The 16993-nt window shown below is 54.9% G+C and overlaps 1 protein-coding gene across 4 annotated transcripts in view; it reads right to left on the bottom strand.

The window, feature by feature from the left end:
* The window catches only part of SEPTIN4 (septin 4), a 62118-nt gene that overhangs the window by 36316 nt on the left and 8809 nt on the right, over positions 1 to 16993 (bottom strand). For 3 of the 4 annotated variants that reach the window (XM_030536950.1, XM_030536952.1, XM_030536951.1), the window contains exons 2-5: positions 9691 to 10008; positions 8761 to 8854; positions 8136 to 8222; positions 4975 to 5098 (exon numbers count right to left, since the gene is read on the bottom strand). In XM_030536950.1, the coding sequence (XP_030392810.1) occupies positions 4975 to 5098; positions 8136 to 8222; positions 8761 to 8854; positions 9691 to 10008 (623 nt within the window). The remainder of the gene's footprint in view (positions 1 to 4974; positions 5099 to 8135; positions 8223 to 8760; positions 8855 to 9690; positions 10009 to 16993) is intronic. The other variant, XM_030536953.1, reaches the window with a different exon arrangement.

Here is a 16993-nt window from a genome sequence, read left to right as displayed (position 1 = left end):
AGAGCAAAAGGCCTGGTATAACAGACATGCCAGAGAACGTTCCTTCAAGGTAGGAGACCAGGTTATGGTCTTGAAGGCGCAACAGGCCCATAAGATGGAAGCATCATGGGAAGGGCCATTCACGGTCCAAGAGCGCCTGGGAGCTGTAAACTACCTCATAGCATTTCCCAATTCCTCACTAAAGCCTAAAGTGTACCATGTTAATTCTCTCAAGCCTTTCTATTCCAGAGACTTACAGGTTTGTCAGTTTACAGTCCAGGGAGATGATGCTGAGTGGCCTGACGGTGTCTACTACGACGGGAAAAAAGACGGTGGCGTGGAAGAGGTGAACCTCTCAACCACCCTGGAACGTCTGCAGCGGCAACAAATCAAGGAGCTGTGCACTAGCTTCGCCCCATTGTTCTCAGCCACCCCAGGACGGACTGAACGGGCATACCACTCCATTGATACAGGTAATGCTCACCCAATCAGAACCCCACCCTACCGGGTGTCTCCTCATGCCCAAGCTGCTATAGAACGGGAGATCCAGAACATGCTACAGATGGGTATAATCCGCCCATCTACCAGTGCATGGGCATCTCCAGTGGTTCTGGTACCCAAACCAGATGGGGAAATACGCTTTTGCGTGGACTACCGTAAGCTAAATGCTGTAACTCGTCCGGACAACTATCCAATGCCACGTACCGATGAGCTATTGGAAAAGTTGGGACGTGCCCAGTTCATCTCTACAATAGACTTAACCAAGGGGTACTGGCAAGTACCGCTAGATGAACCTGCCAAGGAAAGGTCAGCATTCGTCACCCATGCGGGGGTGTATGAATTCAATGTCCTTCCTTTCGGCCTTCGAAATGCACCCGCCACCTTCCAGAGGCTGGTAGATGGTCTACTAGCTGGACTGGGAGAATTCGCAGTTGCCTACCTCGATGATGTGGCCATTTTTTCAGACTCCTGGCCCGAACACCTACTACACCTAAAAAAGGTCTTTGAGCGCATCAGGCAGGCAGGACTAACTGTTAAGGCCAAAAAGTGTCAAATAGGCCAAAACAGAGTGACTTACCTGGGGCACCAGGTGGGTCGAGGAACCATAAACCCCCTACAGGCCAAGGGGGATGCTATCCAAAAGTGGCCTGTCCCAAGGTCAAAGAAACAGGTCCAATCCTTCTTAGGCTTGGCCGGATACTACAGGCGATTTGTACCACACTACAGCCAAATCGCTGCCCCATTGACCGACCTAACCAAAAAGACCCAGCCAAATGCCGTTAAGTGGACTAATGAGTGTCAAAAAGCCTTTACCCAGCTTAAGGCAACGCTCATGTCTGACCCTGTACTCAGGGCCCCGGATTTTGACAAACCATTCCTAGTAACCACAGATGCATCTGAGCGTGGTATAGGAGCAGTGCTCATGCAGGAAGCAACAGATCACAACTTCCATCCTGTCGTGTTTCTCAGCAAGAAACTGTCTGAGAGGGAAAGTCACTGGTCAGTCAGTGAAAAGGAATGCTATGCCATTGTGTACGCCCTGGAAAAGCTACGCCCATATGTTTGGGGACGGCGGTTCCAACTACAAACTGACCATGCTGCACTAAAGTGGCTTCATACTGCCAAGGGGAACAACAAGAAACTTCTTCGTTGGAGTTTAGCTCTCCAAGATTTTGATTTTGAAATTCAACACATCACAGGAGCTTCTAACAAAGTTGCTGATGCACTCTCCCGTGAAAGTTTCCCAGAATCCAGTAGTTAAAAAGTGTTCTTAAAATCTAAAGTCTGTTAGTTATATACTTAGTAGTATATGTAAAGGTGCATGTGTTGTATTAATCTGTTTATTTTCAAGTTCTAGAAGAAATTGCCGCCAGTGAGCTTCCCCACTGTCTGCAATTTGGGGGGCGTGTCATAAACAGATAGCTAAGGGTTAATGTCTCTTTCACCTGAAACACCTGACCAGAGAACCAATCAGGAAACCGGATTTTTTCAACTTTGGGTGGAGGGAAGTTTGTGTAAGAGGTCTTTTGTCTGTCTGCCTGTTTCCTCTGAGCTTTGGAGAAGTAGTTCTATTTTCTAGTCTTCTGTTTCTAAGTGTAAGGACAAAGAGATCAGATAGTAAGTTCTATGGTTTCTTTTCTTTGGTATTTGCATGAATATCAGTGCTGGGTGCTTTGATTTGTATTCTTTTTGAATAAGGCTGTTTATTCAATATTCTTTTAAGCAATTGACCCTGTGTTGTATCATCTTAATACAGAGAGAACATTTGTATTTTTTCTTTCTTTTTTATATAAAGTTTTCTTTTAAGACCTGTTGGAGTTTTTCTTTACTTCAGGGAAATTAAGTCTGTACTCACCAGGGAATTGGTGGGAGGAAGAAATCAGGGGAAAGCTGTGTGTTGGATTGCTAGCCTGATTTTGCATTTCCTCTGGGTGAAGAGGAAAGTGCTTTTGTTCCAGGATTGGGAACGGAGAGGGGGACTCACTCTGCGTAGTTTCACAGAGCTTGTGTCTGTGTATCTCTCCAGGAGCACCTGGAGGGGGGAAGGGAATCAGGATTATTTCCCTTTGTTGTGAGACTCAAGGGATTTGGGTCTTGTGGTCCCCAGGGAAAGTTTTTCAGGGGGACCAGAGTGCCCCAAAACACTCTAATTTTTTGGGTGGTGGCAGCAGTACCAGGTCCAAGCTGGTAACTAAGCTTGGAGGTTTTCATGCTAACCCCCAAATTTTGGACGCTAAGGTCCAGAATCTGGGAATAAGGTTATAACACAGGCCAGCATCTGATCTCTGACAGTGCAAATGAAGGCGGGCAATTGGGAAATTCTCATCCTCTGTCAGCCTCGCATGCCGAATTAACCTCGCAGGCCTGGGGAAAGGTCCTTCATCCAGGCCTCAGCTAAGACAACGGAGCATTGCAAGAGCACATCATAAAGTGCTGAAAACGTAACAGAGCCACCCCTCACCTGACAGTAGTGATGTGCCAAACCAAGTGCTTCTGTACCCCACTAGCACAGTGTGGCTCTGTATCACTTGCTAGTAATTACACCTCAGCTAGAGATCTGGGACTCTGCTATTAGACCCATGTCATGTTAGCTGCCTCTTTAGCTCAAGCAGTAAAAGCTCATGTCTCCCCCACCCAATGGTGCCAGACTCAGTGCCCCCAACGACCCACACACGGGCACTGCACTATGAGCACTAGCTCGCAATCTGCTCCCACAGGCAGGAAGACAAACCACAGATCCCGCTGCCCCATGTTCTGCTGCTGTCTCACAAACACTTGTGTAGCCCAATGGAGAGGGGAGAGTTGTGTCCTCCTGCACAGGTCAGCCCACAGAGAACAGCAGCTAACATAGAAGAGGTCTGAGCTATGGAACTAAAGATGGAGGGTTCACACCCAGCTGCTAAGCTAGGGGAGCAGTAAATACAGACACGTTAGCTGCTAGTGTGACTGTTAGCAAGGGTCTAGCCTGGAAGCTGTGCTCTGAGAAGTCAATGGGGACACTATGCTAACATTCGTTCTGCTGGTGCAGTTTATTATTTATTGGGTTAATGGGAGCTGGCTGTTTGCAGCGGCCTGAGACCAAGAGCAGTTGTTGGGGTGGGATTTTGCCTGTGTCCAGGGCAGGAGAGCCTGGTCCTGAACTTGATTTAAAAAAGCAACCTCGCTCTCTTTCGCACCTGTTACAGCTGGGGGAGGAGGAGAGAGGGTGCTGGGTATCTGTCACTAGTTTGATTCCTGCCCAGTGTAGCTCCCACACATGTCTGGGGCCTCTGCTCCATTTCCAGCTCCCACAGCCCCACTGCATTACACTGAAAGCTCTTCAGGGTAGGGCTGTCTCTGACGTGTGTTCAGACAGAGCTTAGCACCATTGGTGCCAAGCCCAGCATATCCCTCTGTGCAGCAGGAACCACAGCTGCCTCCCTGGCCATGTGGCAGAGCTGGTCCTGCTGTGACTGGCACAGAGACATGGGATGCAGATCAAATAAATAGAGAAAAAGCCACTCATCTTTTCTGGTAAATCTCTGGGTTGCTGGGCCAGTCTCATCATCTGTTGGGGTCCGGGTCAGGATTGTTGGACTTTTAAGGTTTGTCTGATCTAAAGCTGTGTCTGGGGAAAGGCAGTGTTTCCCAGTGGGTAGAACACTGGACTGGACTGGGACTCTGGAGACCTGGGTTCTAGTCCCAGCTCTGCCACTGGCGGGCTGGTGACGTTGGGCAAGTCACTGCCCTGTGCCTCAGTTTCCCCATCTGTAAAATGAAGATAAAGACCCTACCCTCTGGAGTGCTGTTTAAGAGCTAGGTGGCATTATTTCCTTTGGTGCAAACTTAAGCTAGACTTCCTGGCAGAAATGAATCCAGAACAACGGGGTTTCTTAATGGGCAAACCTCACACCACAGATGGGGTCAGGGCCTGCATGCACACTTCCCTAGCTCTGGAGCTTTGGCAGATGTAAGAGCTGGAGTGTGCCAGGCTGGCTTTCCAAAGTCATTTTACTGGCTGAGTCCCTGCATGCATTGTGCAGATAAATCACAGGAGCAACAAACAGCCGGTCCAGAGCAGACATTTACCCCACAAGGCAGCCTGGGAAGCCAGGAATTCTGTGCCAGCCATGAACATTGCCACTTGTTCAGCTCCCTCTCCGGGGTATTGCCAAGCACCAACACCAGGGCTGCCCTCCGGGACTGCCCCCTTTGCACCCGATGGCTGTTACTGCTGCTTTTATGTTCCTCTCTCCAGACTGCTGAGCACCAGGCTTCCAGGTCAGCAGCAGAAAGCCTGATCTGCACCCCGAGCCTCCTCCCGTCTCTGCTGCCCCACCCCAGGAGGATGTGAGCAGTTCAGTGAGGCAGGGCTGCTTTGTGTGCAGTGGCCTGCACTCATCTAGTACTTGGTGTCATTTCTGTTCTCTCCAGGAGCCATGGCTGCCCGGGCTCCTGCTCATCCTGCCAGGTGAACTGCAGAGCCATGGCCCCTTCCTCTCCTGTGGGACGTACCATTCCGTGTTGTTCACGGCCTCGCCGAATCCTGGGGTGTCCACGATGGTCAGGCGCAGTTTGACCCCCTTCTCCTCTATGTCCACCACATGTTTGGTGATCTCCACTGTCTGAGTAATGCGCTCTGGAACGGCAACAGCAGCAGTCAATGGGCTGATCCGGCAGGGGCCAGAGGGAGCAATGGACCCCAGAGCCAAGCTGTGCATGAGCAGGGAGGAATGGGCACAGTGCACCACCACGGAGGCAGCAGAGCCCCCAATTCCTGTGGGATGGGGGAGAGCTATATACAGAGTCCCCTCTGTGCATGGCTGAGGGGTACAGTGCTGCCCCCACTTCCCCAGTACCAAGGACCTGACCATGCACACAGGACTCTGCCCTGGCCGCCGGGGCATCTCTCCTGTTCTTTTGGTCGTTTGATTTCCTGTGGAAAGTTTGTAACCACCTGGACTCCAGTAGTCCCCGAGGAGGGGAGCGTGACGTCGCACTCCATATGCTGCATGACAGTATGTTCATGAATGTAAATATGATGTATTTGGAATATGCTTTATGCAAAAGGTCTTTTGTAAGGTATCATTACAAAGCTTAGAACCTCCTGAGTGTGTCCATCCTATCTGTATAAATGTATCATTCTTGTATCTGAAGCTAGTGCAACTCTGAGGTCCTATTGTAATTATGCAAAGGGTGGGCCATTAATGGTATTTAGAATCTTGATGATTCCCATTGACTAGGACAATTGGTTGTAGATGATTTATTTACCTGCAAGCCTTCCTGTGTACTGTGGGCCAGCCCATGGGTAATGAAGAATGAGGTCTCACAGGATACTGGAATCCATCTTAAATCTGGTACTTTTCCATTTAGAAGGAGAGGTGGGAACCAGAGAGACAAAAGATTCCCGCCTTGTGACAAAGCTATAAAAGGGGGTGGAACAGGACAAAGGGGGCTACCAGTCTTGAGAAGACCTCTAGTTTCCACCTAAGATGTCTGCTGGAACTAACAAGGACTGTACCAGGGGAAAGGATTGGGCCCAGACTAGGAAGGATTCTAGCTTGTGAAAGAGGCTTATTGGACCATCTCTGAGGGTTAGATATTACCTGTAATCAGTTTTTTAATGTATTAGGCTTAGACTTGCGTGTTTTTGTCTTACTTTGCTTGGTGACTTACTTTGTTCTGCCTGTTATTACTTGAAACCACATGTGGCAAAGTACTTTCTTCTCCTCCACAGACTCAGTCCTTTTTAGCCTTGGAGACACAGGCTTGGGCAAAGCAAACCTTCTAGGTAGCACAGGGTCTGGCTAATCCTTCCCTCAGTCAGTCCCTTATGCTGGTTTTCTCCCCTTCTGGGGACAGCACACAGCCTTCCTTGCTGGAAGGGTTCAGAGCCTTATTGCACCTAACCTGGCAGCTTCCCTGCTTCTCTCACTCTCCCCCCTGCTTCCACGCCAGGGAGGGTTTAAAAAAGGTCTCCAGCAGTTGGGGCCAGCTGAACCTAATTAGTTCCCTGGTAACCCCTTTTCCAGCTGAACCTTATTTCCCCCGGTTATCTCCCCTCAGTGGATAAGAAGAGGCCTTTTAACGCCCTGGGACTAATTACTACCCCTCCCTTTGTAGCCATTTGTCCTGAGTTTTCCACACCACTTAAATCCTACTTTTTATACTTAATAAAATCATTTTTGTTTAATAATTAACCCAGAGTAGGAGATTAATATCTGGGGGAAAAAACAGCTGTGCATATCTCTCTATCAGAGAAGAGAAGAGTGAGGGGGGATTTGATAGCAGCCTTCAACTACCCGAAGGGGGGTTCCAAAGAGGATGGAGCTAGGCTGTTCTCAGTGGTGGCAGGTGACAGAACAAGGAGCAATGGTCTCAAGTTGCAGTGGGGGAGGTCTAGGTTGGATATTAGGAAATACGATTTCACTCAGAGAGTGGTGAAGCACTGGAATGGGTTCCCTAGGGAGGTGGTGGAATCTCCATCCTTAGAGGTTTTTAAGGCCCAGCTTGAGAAAGCCCTGGCTGGGATGATTTAGCTGGGGTTGGTCCTGCTTTGAGCAGGGGACTGGACTAGATGAGCTCCTGAGGTCTCTTCCAACCCTGATATTCTATGATCAATGTTATAGAGGAGAGACAATTTGTGAGTGTATCCTGTATAAGCTTTACAGAGAGTAAAACGGATTTATTTGGGGTTTGGATTCCATTGGGAACTGGGTGTCTGGGTGCTGGTGATGGGTGACCTGCTGAGCAGTTTTTGGTTGAAATCTGCAGCTTTGGAGTTGTGGACCAGACCTGGGTCTGTGTTGCAGTAGGCTAGTGTGTTTGGCTGAACAAGGCAGGGTTCTGGAGTCCCAAGCTGGCAGTGAAAACAGGCTCAGAGGTAATTTCAGCACATCAGGTGACAGTCCCAAGGGGGTCGCTGTGACTGAACCCATCATAGGGGGCTTTGAATGGGAGCTGGGATCAGAGGGAGAGCCTGGAAAGGGCACGGAGCATAGCAGTGACACACTGCCTGCAGTTCCCCCATCTGCTGGGTGACAGGCAAGCAGAAGTGACAAAGGGGGCTGCAGTTTGGCTGGATCTCAGGTGTTAGGCCATCTCCTGAGAGGAACAGGATTGGGCATAGGAGGGGAGAGCTCTCCTGGCCCCTGATCTTCTCCTGGGCTCCAGAATCGGGAACAAGCCTAATTAGAGTTACTCACTCCATGGCGTCTCTTTTTCTGCCAGTCACAGGGTAACTGCTGAACGCCAGAGCTGATACTAAAAGATACGATAGTATCCTTGCCAGCAAGTTAAAAAAGTATGGATTGGATAAATGGACTATAAGGTGGATAGAAAGTTGGCTAGATCGTGTTCTCTGAAGCTTCGTCTAAGGAGCAGACGCTTTCGAGCAGCTCCAGGGCGCTGATTTCCACCAGCCGGGGATCTTGCCCACTCGCCTGTTTCACTTCACTCCTAAGGCCCTGGCATAAGAACGTCCTCAAGAGAGCAGGAAACCTGACCGAAGATCCCTCCCTCTCACCTTCCAGGCAGGAGCATGGGGCCGGCAGCCTCTCCCAAAAGCTGCCTCCTACCAGGCACCGAGCTCTAGCAAGCCAGGCTGCTCCCTCCCTGCCGATTCCCTGGCTGCTCCCAGCTGGCTGGGACCGGGAGGTTTTGATCTCTCCTCTTACCTTCTGCATTGAGGAGTTTGCGATCCCTGTACATGTCAGTGAGGAAGAGGCTGTTCACCAGGGTGGATTTCCCCAGGCCAGACTCTCCTGGGGAAGCAGAAAGACAACAGTTCATGGAGGTCAGAAGCAAGGCAAGAGCTTTGGGTTCCTTTGGCCCCTCTTAGGGTCCCAGGGCACGTGCCAAAGAGACAGGAGCAGGAGCTGCTGCTCCAGAAAAGAAGGCACCGCAACCCAGGAAGTGTGACCCCAACCCCCAGACCCCGTGTGTCTGGAATCCTCTGGGATTTCTGCCTCCTCCCCAAAGCAGCAGCAGGGCCATGGCTGGAGCCCAGGCACTCCCAGGGGAGAGGAATGGAAGACACGCATCTCTTCCACTGTGCTCTGCAGCTGAGTTCCCGGGACATGCGAGCTCCTGAACACGGGAGTGTGAATCCACCTGCCCAGCTCCCGCAGTCTACACAGCTGGGGTCTCTTCTTCCTTCCTTCTCTGCCCATTTTCACCCAGCGTGCAGGTCAGCTCTGCTCCCGCAGCAGGACGCACATTCCCCCACAGCCTGTCCCAGCACACCTGTGCCTGGGGGCCCCTTTGAAGGGCTACTGGGTGAGGCCTCGGGGGCGCCCCTACCTGCCACCATCAGTGTGAAGTCAAACCCCTTCTTCACCGATTTCCGATGGACCTGATTAGGGAGCGTCGCAAACCCCACGTACTCCTTATCGTCCTGCAGGGCAGAGGAGGGAGGCATGTGAATCTGGAGTGCCACCCTCATCTCACTCCCCCCTTGCCGCCGGGGCATACCCGCCGCTGGGATGGAGAGCAGTCAGCCAGCCCAATTCTGTGCCCTGGCCCTTGTCGCCAAAGCCCTAAGCAGGCTAGGACTCCCTCTGACCTCTGCACTTGGCAGGGATGCTCCGGCTGAAGGAGTCTAGCGCTCACGATGAGCAGGGGAAGAGCCTCCGCTGATGACTACAGAGCCCATCTGCTGGGATTGAGGCCGTGTCTGAATTCCCCAGCATTGAGGCTTGCCCTGCTCAGGCTGGCCAGCTGTGTACAGGATGCCTGCACCGCTCTCACAGGCCTGAGCAGGCAGACATCGTCTGAGACCGGGGCAGGCGAGGCCGCCCTCCACAGGGGTGAGGGCCAGCACCTGCATTTCACAGGGTACCTGGCTGCTGCAGCAGTGCACAGCATCGTCCTCGCCACCTAGCAAGGAGAGGTCAGGAGGCAGGGACAGGCCTTCCCTTTGCACAGGGGCTTGGGACACTTAGGAGCCAATCCTGGCACAAGTCGAGTACCCTCAGCTCCAGGGAAGTCCATGCGAGATCTAGGAGCGCTTGGCCCCGCGCAGGCCCAGGCTGTCAGGCACAATGGATTTAGGAGCCCATGCGAGCCCTAGCCCCGGTGTGTAGGTGTCCTTGATCCCTAGCGTCTCGCACAGCGAACGGGCAGTTCCTTCAGCAGATCAGAGCTGTACAAGCCACCTAGCTCCCTGCCCCCCGTGACCCACAGGCTGGAGCTCCTCGTCGACTGAGAGGCCTGCCCTGGGATGCACCGTACCTCAGAAGAGTCGTATGGATCAAGCTTGCCCCATGGGCTCCTAGGCCGCGAGGGGCTCAGTGGTGCTGGAGCTGCGATGTGCTGCTGAAAGTCCAGGGGCCGAGGCCGGGAGAAGGGCCTCAGTTCCTTCTCGTCTAGCAGCTCATCAGCAATGGGCTGGGCTATGCTGGAGAACACGCCGGGATCTACGGGCCCCTGGCCAGGGGCCCTCTTGCCCTCCTCCAGCTCCACCTTCCTAAAGCTCTCGCCTGAAGGGAACTCCTTCAGGAACTGGGCCAGCTCTGCCTCCTCCGAGTCTTCTTTCAGGAAGCGCTTTATCTGCAGAGAAGGGAGCGCCGGGGAGGGAGGGTGGCGGGGGAGATCAGGGGCAGCCAGGGGGAGCGGGGCAGAGAGAGCAGGGTGCTGGTTTATGGAGAGTTACACATGATGGAGCGAGGGCAGGTGGAATGAGCCCATGCGCTCCGCCCACTAGTCCCGTCGCAGGGCTTGTTACCACCGTTTGCAGGTTACTTTCAGCTCAGGTGGAACTTTACAGGATGGGAGCTCAGCAGCTGTTGTAGATATCTAGTGCCACCAGCCCCAGCCTCACACCCCACCGAATGAGTCGTTAATGCAGGCGTGCAAGGAATCTGCTATGAATAATCACATGCACCAAGAGGGGGGCTGGGAGAGCATGGGGAAGAATCAGGGAAGTGGTAGGATCTCCCTCACACCCGAAGGGTTCAGGGCTCCCGGAGGTCAGGGCTGGGGATCCATTGGGGAGGGGTGTGGGGATGGCCCAGGCTGGAGGGACATTCCCATGCACCTCTAGATACAGTTCAGACTCTTACTGCTTGCTCCCCGTGCGTCTCAGCCAGCTCCTCAGCATGCTCTGGGAGGCAGGGGCTGGCCCTTTCCCCAGGGACGGCCTGCTCCATTGCACAGGGCTGGGTCTCTTCAGGGTCTCCAGGAGCAGCCAGGCCCCCCTCACACTCTGCTGCCTGATTGCAGCATGTGAGGGGTGAGAGAGTGTGGGGTGGATGGAGAAAAGGAATCAAAGACAGAAAAGATTAAAGGCAGGGAGAGAAGGCAGCTGGCTGGGGAAACCCACTGGGACTCGAGCCAGAACTGCACAGCTCCCTGCAGAGAGCACAGCCGGGCGTGTCTGCGAGCCCTGCACGAGCTCTGTACGGCCATTGCCAGAGATCAATGGAGAGGCTACATTACCAAAGGAGACCATCAGGGGCCACAAGTAACTCTGGGTGCTGGGAACAGCTCGGCATTTGCTGCATTTTCAACACAGCACAACCCGTGCACCCTGCAGCCTCCCCCATGTGTGCCGAGGCGATGGACACTGCAAGCGGTGCTAGCCAGCGCCTCCTGCCCCAACTCCTGTTGCCATAACTATAAAAAACCAACTGCCCAACCCAAGAAAGTGGTTAGAAGCAGAAGCGAAAAAGGCTGGCCTCACCCTCTGCAGGGTTCTCCAGCTTAGCTTTGTCCCATTTCGCTGAGAAGGCCCAAATAATCCCCCCCTCCACCCTGCAAAAGGCCTTTCAGCTCCTCTGGGAGATGGCTCTGCAGCCTGACCTAGGTCAGTCAGGCTCATATTGGATTGTGTGGCTGCATGTGCGGGGAGCGTGTGGCTCCGTGTGTCTGGCTGCACATGCAAGCCCCTGTGTGTATCTCCCGTGTTCACGCATTCACCGGCACGTGACAGAGCTGCATTACGGACTGTGAACGTCACGGCCAGACCAAGAGTTGGTTCCAGTTTTTGCTCAGTTTGGGGACCACTCACAGACTTTCACAGGTCAGGCCCAGGCCCAGGCCTCTCCCCTGCAGTGGTGAAGGTCCCTCTCCTGTGCTGGGAGGCTGGGACCACAGCAGCTGAGTGGGCTGGGGCAGCTGGCAGTTTCTGCTCACCATTTCAGGCACACTGCTCACAGCACAGGGACCAGGGAGAGCAGCCCGAGGGGCTGGCTCATGTCCTCGCTCCCGCCTTCCCCAGCAGAGAACAAGTCCTGTTTGCAGGCGGGCAGTGATGGAGAGCCTGCTGTCCTGTAATGGGGAGCACTAGGAATAGCTGCCATGGCAGAGTGGCTCAGGAAAGGATTAGGTGCTGCTCTTCCCATCCCTAAACGGCTCCCCGGGGCTTAGAGCCTGGGAGGAAAGGTTAAGCAGGGGCCTGGCCTGCATGCCTCAGGCACCCACAGGTCCCTAAATGCACCTCAGCAGGAGCCAGTGCCTGCAAATACCACAGGAGCCAGCCCTGCCTGAGAACAGGGCCTAGCCAGGACCAGGCCGCAGATGGCACAGCAAGGAGCAGCTATGTCACTTCCTCCCATTCCTGTGCTAGCAGATTTGTCTTTCGCCCTGGAGAGCACAGGCTGTCGCCGCTGCAGGTGAAATCCCTGTGGGACTGGAGAATTACCGTCCTCCCTCGCTGGAGTCCCAGCCCACTGGGTCAGGGTGGCAGGGGGCACTCCCATTTCATGAGAGTCTTTCTACCCACCATGAAACAGAGAATCATAGAATCTCAAGGTTGGAAGGGATCTCAGGAAGTATCTAGTCCAACTCCCTGCTCAAAGAAGGACCAACCCCAACTAAATCATCCCAGCCAGGGCTTTGTCAAGCCTGACCGTAAAACCTCTACGGAAGGAGATTCCACCATCTCCCTAGGGAACCCAGTCCAGTGCTTCACCAGTGTTATCTTGGCCATGGCCGAGAACAACGGGAGTCCCCTCAGCTGTGGGAAGCCTCTACAGACATGCCCGGGGCCCTCCCCAGCCCTCTGGCATGCTGCACTGCTCAGTCACTGCCCTAACGTCCAGGGCTCCTCCCTCCAATCCACGCTCCCCAGGAGCTTGCTGCTAACACTTCTCCAGCAGGGAGACTGCCTGGGCCAGGCCAGGGCATCCTGTTCAGTGAGAGCCGAGTGCTAGGCTCTGCACCCACAGTCTGCCCCTGATGGCAGGTTGGGCTCCAGTCTCTACCCAGCCTGGGCATGCAGCTCCCTCTGACACCGGGAGCAGAGAGACAGACAGCTTGGGAGCGGGGAGGAGCTGGCCAGAGAGGAACACTGCACACACCTGAGCTGTCGCAGGTCAGCAGGCTATGGAACTCTCCACAGCCTGTTTACAAGGCATCACGAGCAAGAAGCGATTCCCTGGAGGGCCACCAAGGGAGGCTCTGAGAACAGAGACCTCCAACCTGGGGGCAACAGCCCTGAACTCAGAGCAAAGTAGCTCTGCAGCACCCAAGAGCCCTCCAAAGCATGCAGGAGCCCCCTACCCCTCTCTGCTGCCCACAGGAGACCTGAAGAGGGGCCTCAGGCCAGACTGGAAATCCCTCCCGACCTCCACAATACTTGGGAGCTGGGCAGTGGAGACATATAGGTTCTCTCCCCCTCCCAGCCTGGAGGGTCACTTCCTATTGCTATGTCAGATAGATCATTTTGCCGGGCCAGCCATGGCAGGGCTAGCAGAGCTCAGGCTGGATGAGTCAGGGTAAGGCACAGAGGGGCCAGCCATGCTGAGAGCTGGTGTAGAGCAGCTTGTAAGCAAGGGGGGAGGGATAGCTCAGTGGTTTGAGCATTGGCCTGCTAAACCCAGGGTTGTGAGCTCAATCCTTGAGGGGCCCACTTAGGGATCTGGGGCAAAATCAGTACTTGGTTTTGCTAGTGAAGGCAGGGGGCTGGATTCAATGACCCTTTGGGGTCCTTTCCAGTTCTAGGAGACAGGCATATCTCCAAGACTCAGGTCTGAACCCCACAACCTGGAAGAGACACTCAGCTTAGTTCTCCTTCTTTGGACCCCAGCTCTGGCCAGATAAGTATGAGCCAGAACCATTCCCCCACATGATGAGTTCAGAGATCTCAACTGCCAAACCTGACCAAGCAGCTTTTGCCCCAGCAAAGCCAGTGTGGGTATGGGCTGTCTCTGCCCAACTGGCTTTGCCCCAAACTGCTGCACCTGTCCTCGGGGGGGGGGGTCTGTGTACCCCCAAACCAACTGAGACACAAACATTTCCCACAGCCCTCCCTGCACTTGCTCTTTACTGGGATGGAAAGCCCCGTAAACGTGCAGCACTCTTGTAGGCCATTTTCCCCAGGTCCCAGATGGGATCCTGGCCTGGATGCATGCAGTCATGCTGGCTGTAGCCCCAGGCTCACCAGCAAGCTCCTCCACATGGCAGCTGTCCTTTCACAGCCTGGTGTTTCTAAGGGCCAGGGAGTGCTCCCAGCTGCCCTTTGGACTCCTGCCCTATGAGAGACAATGAGATTGACAGCAGCTGCAGCTGGAGGCAATATGTAACTCAAACAATTAACTGGCTGGGCTGCACCAAAACCAAGGTCATGCTGCTTCCCGGGCTCCCTTGCCTTGCTCAGCTGCCTCTCCTGCACCATCTTCCCCTGCAGGGTTCTCAGCACCTCACACCCAACCTGCTGCTCCCATTTCCTCTGCTAAGTCACCTGAATACCTCTCTCCCCGCCTCCTACAGGCAGCAAGGAGCCATCTCCACAGTGGGCTGGAAGAGGCTGGAATTGGGGTCGCTGTGGGTCCCCTCCCCCAGCACTCCGCCATATAGAGTAGAGTTTGCTATTACAAATCAATGCTGTTCATTATGTTTGTGGAACTGCAGCATTTCCCCCACCCCTGCCGCCGGCCTCGCTCCCTCTCCACCCTTGTAGAGGTCACCACGCAAGACAACAGAGCTTCGCAGCAGCGCACACACACTGCCTCAATGCTCCAGCACTGCTGCTCTGTCTGTCCCACAGGTGCTCAGCACAGGAACCCCCACTGCCACGCTGCCGGCTCACATCCTGGAAGGGTGAGTGAGCAGCCCTGGACAGCAGGCCAGTCTGTGTCAGGCTGGTGCAGCTCACAATAGCCCATCTGGGTGCTAGCGCTGCTAGCTGGGCTGGGCTCTCTGGAAGTCTACACTGCAACAGAAGACCCACGGCCCAGCCACCGCTGGTCTGAGTCAGCTGACTCGGGCTGGGGCTGCAGAGCTGGAAAATTGACCGTTAGATGTTTGGGCTTGGGCTGGAGCCTGGGCTCTCAGACCCTATGGGGGGCAGGAGTGGAGGGTCCAGCCCAAGCCCAAATGGCTATTGTGAGCCCCCCAGGCCAAGCCTGAGCCAGCTCACCGGGCTCTGAGACTCAGTGCCGGGGGTTACTGCAGAGTAGACGTACCTTCAGTGGTCACACTCAGCAACTCTAACCCCTGCTAGGGCTCCCCTGGCTGGGTTTCTGGCTGGCCATCGGAACGAGCCCACAAAGTAAACCCCCAGACAGACACGGCAGGTCCCAGCAGGCTGTGCCGAGGGGGCAGACCCTGCCTGAGCAGGGGCAGGCTAGGAAGGAGGGTGCAGCATGAGAGAGGAACAGGACCAAGCCCCTCAAGGTGGGAGTGGGGAGAGAATGCAGGGAGAAGTGTCTCTGCGCACAGCATAGCGAATGCCCTGCACAGAGGGCCCCGGTGTGGGGTCAGCCCCCAGACCAGCGTTTGGGGCAGCCTGAGCCATGCACATGACACCCTCCCCCCCTCCCAGAGGACGTGGCTGAATACTCTACCTGCAGCTCGCGCTTCGGCTGGGCGCCGGAGGTCATGTCTGACCCTGGCGATGTCCAAGGGTGAACGAGGATGCGAATGGGGACGCGGTGCTGCTGGGGCTCATTAATAGGGGCCGGGGATGGCCCTGGCAGAGCTCCGCCCTCCCAGGGAAGCTGAGCCCTATGGCTACAGAGCAGAGCTCAGGGAGCTGCCACTCCAGAGAGGCGCTCACAGTGTCGAGTGCTGGAGATGCCTGCACATGGCTCTGCCATGGCAGTTGCTGGTGCATGGGGAGGGCAGCTGGCCTGTGGCTCCCAGTGTGGCCACCGTGGCTCAGCCACACGCTGCCTGGCTCACGGGCAGGAAGACAGGAGCAACTTGCCATACAGTAACGCACGTCCAGGGCCTCCCAGCCATTCCAGGGAGCCACAGACACTGCTGGGGAGGCGGAGGGTTCTGAACAGAGCCAGGGACAGGGACAAGAAGATAGTCTTATCCCCAGTTCAAGATGCAGAGATCACGACAGGCAGCCCCAGCCCCAGCCCAGGAGAGGGGCAGTCCTGCGGGAAGGCTGAGAAGCGGCAGGGGATGGCGCTGAGCTAACCTGAGGGCGCTGGGAGAGAACAATCTGGGAGAGTCAATGGAGGCCTGGGCTGGAACATGCAGAGCTTTTACCCAGGCTGCACAAAGGTTAATGGCTGAAAAGTCAAAGCCCAGGAGGCAAAGCAGAAAACTGGCTGGGGAGCGGGAGCCAAAGGCTGAAAGCGCTGGCTGAGGGGCTCCCAGGCCCTGGTGCTGGGAGCTGCCCCCAGGCTTGCACACGAACCCCCTGCCTTCACAGATCATTATTCAGGTAGTGGCGTCATGCACAGGGAAGTCAGGAAACGCCAGAATTATGGTTTCCTGGGTGACCCTAATTCAGCCGCCTCGTGTCTGCGCTCTGAGGCAGCCTTCGTCGCATGCCCATGCTCGATTCTTCCCACAGGATCCGGCCTCCCTCCCTGCCAGGACGGACGGTGCGGAGAGAACGAGCAGCTTGTGATTCTTTGCCCTCGTCATTCAGTGCATGGCCCCGGCCGTACCAGCCCCCAACCTAGAGCCTGCCCTGAACACTGAAATACCTGTTTCCTTGTGGGCTCTCCCACGGGTGCTCGCTCAGCACCGGAGTATCAAGTGTGTCACGGCCCTGGTGACACTGGGAGAGGAGAGTCCAGCGTCACTCCAACTCACAGCCGGGAAAGAGACAAAGGGAGCAGCCCACGCAGGGAACCAGTGACAGAGCTGGGATTCGCACTCGGGACCTGTCCCTCCAGAGAGCGCTGAGGGATATTGAGTGCTCCCAGTTCCCACCAACGGCAACTGCAGCTGGTAGAGTCAGCAGCCCTGCAAAGCTGAGACCAGCTCACTCAAGAGGCACACAGATAAGTGAGCCTCCCCTTCCCAATCGGTGGCTACACCCTTTATGCAGGTGGAAGGGAGGTGGCGGCATAGGAGCCCCCCTCCACTGTACGCCCCTGGGAATCCCAAGGGACCAGTTATGGTGGTTTTCTGGCTGCTTAATGCAAAGTGCAGGGCAGCCATAGGCTTGGGCTGAGCTAGCTCTGATTGACAGCAGTGGGAGAGAGGAGAATCAGGCTGGTTTTACAGGACTCTCAAACTGGAGACAGAAAATAGTGATGAAAATGCAACCAAGCTCCAAAGAATCCGGCTGGTGAGCTGGCAGATAACACAGTGGGGAGCCCTTGGGATTCAACAGGGACTGTGGGCT

This window comes from Gopherus evgoodei, chromosome 17 (assembly GCF_007399415.2).
Source record: "Gopherus evgoodei ecotype Sinaloan lineage chromosome 17, rGopEvg1_v1.p, whole genome shotgun sequence".
Classification (NCBI taxonomy): Eukaryota; Metazoa; Chordata; order Testudines; family Testudinidae; genus Gopherus; species Gopherus evgoodei.
This window is presented reverse-complemented; position numbering and strand designations above follow the sequence as displayed.